The sequence below is a fragment of the Pteropus alecto genome, unplaced genomic scaffold, assembly GCF_000325575.1.
Source record: "Pteropus alecto unplaced genomic scaffold, ASM32557v1 scaffold38, whole genome shotgun sequence".
Classification (NCBI taxonomy): Eukaryota; Metazoa; Chordata; class Mammalia; order Chiroptera; family Pteropodidae; genus Pteropus; species Pteropus alecto.
In genome coordinates, this window is record NW_006442512.1 from 1,919,669 (window position 1) to 1,925,668 (window position 6,000).

The following is a 6,000-nucleotide window of genomic DNA, read 5'->3' on the forward strand; positions in this document are numbered from 1 at the left end:
TATGTGGGAAACAAGATGACAATGTGGGGTTCTATGGTCTTGTGCTCTGGTGTGGTTGTGCCCTGAGGGGTCTGGAAAAGATTACTCTGGCATTTCAAAGATATGTTCGATACAAGAAGACAGAAGATAGGCTCATTTAAAGTAGAGACTGACCTTTACGAAGGAAGCTACAAGCCTAGGACATGACTACCTGCCATGGCTGGCCTTTAGTTAGGAATTTTTATATTCAGCCTATCCTATGTGGTTACTTTTGGTCTCTGATTTTGTAAGGCCAGCCAAGCAGGCCTCCCCTGAGGTTGTCAGGTTTAGTGTGTGGCCCCTTTTTTGTCTACAAGGGTTTCTTCTGTGCGCCTTGCCTGGTTTAGCCCGAAGCCCTGACATGGCCTTCCAAGAGTTGGGCTGAATACAGTGGTAACTAAGGCTGTTGTGGCCATGCTCTTGCCTTTGAGATAGTTACTTGCCTGCACACAGTGAGCACACAGTAAGGTGGAATTTCCAGATGTGACCTATATATCCACAAGCATCTTACTTTTGTATTATTTGCCAATATTTTAAAACTGAGAATTCCAACAAAAACTCAATTTTCGGCTTTTCTTGAAAAATCAAACTGCCTGTCATACTGGGTATATTTTCCATGGCCCCCATGGGTTGGAGCTGAATAGCAACTGCCCTGTAGACAGGGCATGTGCCCTCCCGGTGCTTTCTAATTCCCCGCCCCACCTTGCTTTACTATTCTCAGGATTTTCTTGGTCTCTGCCCATGCAATGGGTGATGGTGATGTGGGGAGAGTAAGAAAGTTGCTGTTGATAGTAGCCAGAAGGCCTATGTGGGCACCAAGCTCTTAGGCCTCAGTGGGGATGGATCTAGCATGAAGGTCCATTGTGGGCTTGGGCTCCTTTAGCCTCCATCCTTACACTTCCCACAGACCTCTTGTTAGGGGTGGGTCGCTCCTTTGAAGACCAATTGCAGCTGTGGAATCAGGGCTGAGGAGAGATTTAGAAGAAGCTTGGAGAGTGGAGGAATGCTCTGAGTAGGGCCCTGAAAGGCTTTGTTTGGAAGGCTGGGCAGGGCTCCCAGGGCCAGTGTTGCAGCTTTGCAGCTGTGAACCTCAGGGCTGTATGTGTCCGTTTCTTTGATTCCACATGGGGGCTTCTTGGTTTTGGCTATACCTTAGCTGCCTACAGGGAAGACCCCTTCAAGGTATTTTTCTCCTAAGTAGGAGCCTCCACATCATTTCTTTCTCTCAGTCTTCTTCCTGCACTCCTCTGTAGGTGGAGTTATGGGAAAGGGGAGGCAGGAATGTACCTCCCCCTCAGCATCCACATCTGTTGCTTCCTCTGCTCGTCTGGTTCCATCCTTGTGAGGGGGATTGTGCCCCTACCTAAGCCTCCAATGAGGCAGGCAGTCTCCTGTCACCACCTGCATCATTCTTATTTGATTTCCCTATGCTGCGTCAGGCAGGGAATCCATGCCCAAACACAGGTCCTGTGCTCTCCCCACCCCATAGAGGGGTACTTGCTCCCCTCTATGCCCAGATTCTAGCTTCCCTCTCCCTCTGTGGAGCTACTTACTACCCAAATTGTGTGCCCAGTTCTCACCTTCACTGGCTTGTCTGTAGCCAACTAGGAGTGGGGCTGCCATCTGGCCCTGGCCCTTTGCCCCTAGATTGGCTGGCTCAGGGATGCCCATTGGTGGTAAAGCAGGTGCTGGGCTGGGTGTGGAGGAGCCCAGCCAGAGGGCCACCCCGGGACATGAAGTGGGATAGTCTTCAGCAGTATCCCCTCACCCCCACCCCAGTCCATTTCCATCTGCTGCCCCGTTGCTTGGGAGGCTGAGACTAGCCCCTGGCCTGCCCTTCAGCCCAGCACCTGGTAACCTGGGCCCTGTCTGGATCTTTCCAAGGATCATTCGGACCCAGACTACAGCCTAACACAGGAGGCAGTAGCAAAAGGGTGTGTTGCACTGAGAGCGTTAGGATAGAGAAGAGAAGGGTGTAGGCCCCAGAGAGACTGCTTGAGCTCTAATTCCAGCCCATCTATAACTAGCTGTGACCTTGGGGACATCACTGTCCCTCTCCCTACCTTGGCTTGCAAAAGGAGCCAAATAGTAGCACCTATTCATAAGATTGTGAAGATAAGCCAAATTTAAATGAGGCTATGAGCACGTAGCAACCTCAGAGTTAGCCATTGCCATTGGAATCAGAAAGCCCAGGTTCCCATCTTGGCTCCACTAGCTGACCTTGGGCACACCCCTCTCCCTGTGCCTCGGTTTCCTTCTCAAATATGGGGTTATGCTCTCTCAATGAGGGAGAGCATGTAGGCCTGCAGGGAGAATGTAGGCAGAGTGGGCTGTGTGTGTGAGTTGCTGTGCACATGGACGGTGTTATCATTAGTTCTGAATGCCCAGTTCTTAAAGGCAGGGGCAGGTAATTTCTTAATTTGCTTACCTTTGCAGAGAGGTTCAACACTGGGGGCGATACAGCTCAGCAGATGAGGCCGTGGGCTGGAAACAGTGTCAGTCTCGGAGGCTAGCCTGGGCCAGGACATGCTGCTACCTTCAGGGCCACAGGTGGGGGTGCAGGCCTAGGGAGGGGCTCTTGGATTGTCCACAGCCTCCCTCTCTTTGGGGCAGTGTATCTCTGGGCATGATGAAGCTGTAGGACCCACAGAGTCTGCTAGGACCTAGCCCTGCACTATCTCTGGAGGCATCTCGATTTCACCTTTTGGCCTGTTCAGGTATCTTGGGGAAGAAGGAGGGGCTAGCTGGAAACAAAAATTGGAATGAGAAAGTAACAGTACTTTCCTGGTTGTGGATCAGGGCAGGGGACTGGAACTGGGGCTGGGGCCAGGGCAGCCTGCTCCCTGTCTTAGCTGGTGTCTGCAGTGTGTGAATCAAGCCCAGCTAGGTTTGTGGGTCCTGGAGGCCCACATGTACCTCTGCTACCTCCTTATCTGTCTTCTCAGTGCAGTGCACATGGGCGAGACATCCCATAAGCACTGGATAAGTGGATTTCCCATCTGTGGCTCCCTCAGGCACAGGCCAAGGTAGATACAAAGTCTGGCCTTCTCTGGGTAGAACTGATGGGAGAGTTGCCTGGGTTGCTCAGGTCACTGCAGAGGACTGGACCTGGATTCCGCAGGGGGTCACCACAGGGTCATCAGGTTACTTGCAGTAGCTCAGCCCTATGCACCTGATAAGCAGAGATCCCTTAAAGCTGGCCTGACCCTGCTTCCCCACAGTGAGTCCTGGACACACAGGATGCTCCTTTCTCTTTCTGTTTGGGTAAGGGGGCTTCTTAATTATATCCCCCTCCACTCACATGGAAATGAGTTTGGATTTTTCTGAGCACACACCAGCTGGCTGGGGGGAGGCAGCCCAGAAGGCTGCTGGCTGGGGAAGGGGGAGAGGAGAGGAAGAAGGGGAGGGAGCCAGGCCAAGATGAAAAATGATCGGTGTTCTCACAACAGAGCAATGGTGGGGCGCTTAGTGCTCCCCACAGTTCATTGACCCTCTGCGCCCCAGCCAACCTTACCCCCCATGCCCCCCACTCCCCACCATCTCCCCTGCCACATCCCCCTTAGGGAGACGCATCTTGGTCCTTATAGGCTCTGTGCAGTGTCCATGCAAGCCATCCAATCTATCCTCTGAGAACCACAGCCTTCAGGGGCCATACCACTGAGCTGGCCATGAGCGAGGTTGTCTGGTGGTAGACTTGTCTGTTCCCTCGGAGAGGTCCTCTCCGACTTCTAGGCCAACACTTTCACGGGCTGGGGGAGTGGATCTGAGGCCCTGAGAGGGGACCAGGACTGCTGCGGATCACAGAAGACCACAAGTCTGCCTCGTTCGCGTCTGCCGGGGTTCTCCCGTGGAATTGCCGGGGAAGGGGTGGCGAACATTCCGCTCGAGGTGGACAGTGCACCCACGTTGGGCAGCGCAGAAGCGAGAAAGGCTGAGAGGGCCGGGGGAGGGGCGGGGTGGGGTCAGGCATTTGACTCCGCCCCTTCGTGCTGGGATCAGCCTGCTGTCGGGTGCTGCTCGTTCAGTCTGGGCTGCTCGCAGCTGTCGCTTCCCGGCTGCGGGATGTCACCGCCTCCACCCGAATGCGCCGCCCTCGGCGTCCGGGGCGCTCGCATTCCTGGCCCGGTGGTTCGGTCCGAGCTCCCGCTGCGGCTGCTACTGCTGCTGCTTTGGGCGGCTGCAGCTACCCAAGGCCACCCGAGGAACGTACCCCGCATCTCCACTGTCTGGAAAGGTAGGTGGAGCTGCGCGGCCGGAGGGGCGCGGGAGCCCACGCCGCGCGGGGCGGGTGCGGAGTGTGTGGCACAGGAGCGAATGCGTAAGCGTAGCTCTGCGGGTCCCGCGCGATCCTCACAGGGAGCGTGCGGGTCTGGATGAGTGTGAGTGTGCAGTCTGGCTCACCCGAGCTGCTGAAATGCTGCGGGGAGCGAGCGGAGGTGCCGGAGCCCTGGCTAAGTAGCTCCAAGTCTGCCCGCAGCCGAGAGCCATAGCGCAGGGGCGCAGGGGAGGGGAGCGGGCCCCTCTCTCCGCCCAAGGCGCTCTTCGTCCACTAGCACCGGGGCCTCTGTGCAGGACCCTTACTCCCGCCAGGACCCTTTCCCACGTTCTCCTTCCTGAGCTGCGGGCTCCGCTGTCACGCGGGGCGCAGGCTGGGCCAGAGAGGGGGGCGCGGACCCCTTGCCGCCGCCGCCGCCGCCGCACTCTGGCTGCGGGAACAAAGACCCCGCTGCCTAACCCCCGCCCCCGCCTCGGCCCCGAGCATGGGCCGGGTAAAGGGTCGGGTACCCTATGGAGAGCTGGGACTTAGTGCGGTGCGGAGGCTTGGGGCACCTGGGCGCTGCCTCTGCAGTGCCGGCACCGGCCGCTCCCCCCCTTGTCCGCACGTGGCAGTTTTCACCAGGAATAGGTGCTAGCTTGGGGGACAGTGCCTGTTAGGTGGGGCGTGGCCATTAGGACCCCCCCTCAGGCGGTAGATGTGGGACGGGGGTGCAGCTTTTAGGCCACAGTGGTGTGTGAACCTGAAGGACCCGAGTTTTCCCCAGGAGCACCTCAGTTTCGACCCCTGTACAATGGATCAGAAAGCCGGCGAGGTGGGGTTCGAGGCTTTTTGCCCTGGGGGACTGAGTTCCTCTACACTGCGTTGCACACAAATGCTTACCGTCCCCAGGACAACTGGGTTCTCTCCCCAAATTTGCCGGGTTTGCGGCCCCCTGCTGTGGTGGTGGACATGCGGTGGCGGGGGGACTCGTCAGGTATGGTCCTACCAGGAGCCCTTTGATGCCTAAGGTGATTTGCAGGGATTGCCAGAGCCTGAACATTATCTGGGGCAGGTATTCTTAGCAGAGAGAGCGGGAGGAAACCCACACAAAACTAGTGGCCTGAACTGCAGCTGCAGCAGAGGGAATGTGACTCCTCCAAGGTCACTGGGCAACGTGGAAGCTCACAGTGCCGACAGGGTCTGATCTGGCACAGGATGCGTGCTAATACTGGTTAGGGAGGGGAGAAGGATTCAGGCAGTTTCTTGACCATGAAGGAGAAACTCTGGGAGCCAACTCTGTTACCCAGCCCCAGGTATTCTTCGGGGGAGTGAAGCAGGGCAACTGAACCTCTAGTGGTCTATTCATGGTGGACACCTCCAGCCCAGGCTTCCTCTGCCTTTCCAGCATCTTTGCCTTGCTTCAGACCCCTTGGCTGTCCTGAGCAACAGAGCATTTGGGCCCCCTGAAGGGGATAAATGGCCATATCAGAGTGTTCTAGAATCTCCCTCTGCACCAAACCCCTTGCATTTGGCTCTGTTTGCCCCATCCCACAAGTCTTTTCAAGACTCTTACCCCTAACATACTTAATGCACATCCATTTCTTAGCACTCGATGTGTGTACCTCCCCATCTTAGGCACTTAGTCTCTCCACCCCGAGGCTACTTAAAGCTGCTTTCATTTCTTTCACGCTTTCAGAGCTCCCTCCCCAGCTCTACCTCTTTCC

The 6,000-nt window shown here is 56.3% G+C and overlaps 1 protein-coding gene across 1 annotated transcript in view; it reads left to right on the plus strand.

The window, feature by feature from the left end:
- Nucleotides 1-4,021: 4,021 nt before the first annotated feature.
- Nucleotides 4,022-6,000, plus strand: part of SEMA7A (semaphorin 7A (John Milton Hagen blood group)) — a 24,187-nt gene continuing 22,208 nt past the window's right edge. The window contains exon 1 of the mRNA XM_006922628.3: nt 4,022-4,252. Coding sequence (XP_006922690.1) covers nt 4,081-4,252 — 172 coding nt within the window. The 5' untranslated portion in view covers nt 4,022-4,080. The remainder of the gene's footprint in view (nt 4,253-6,000) is intronic.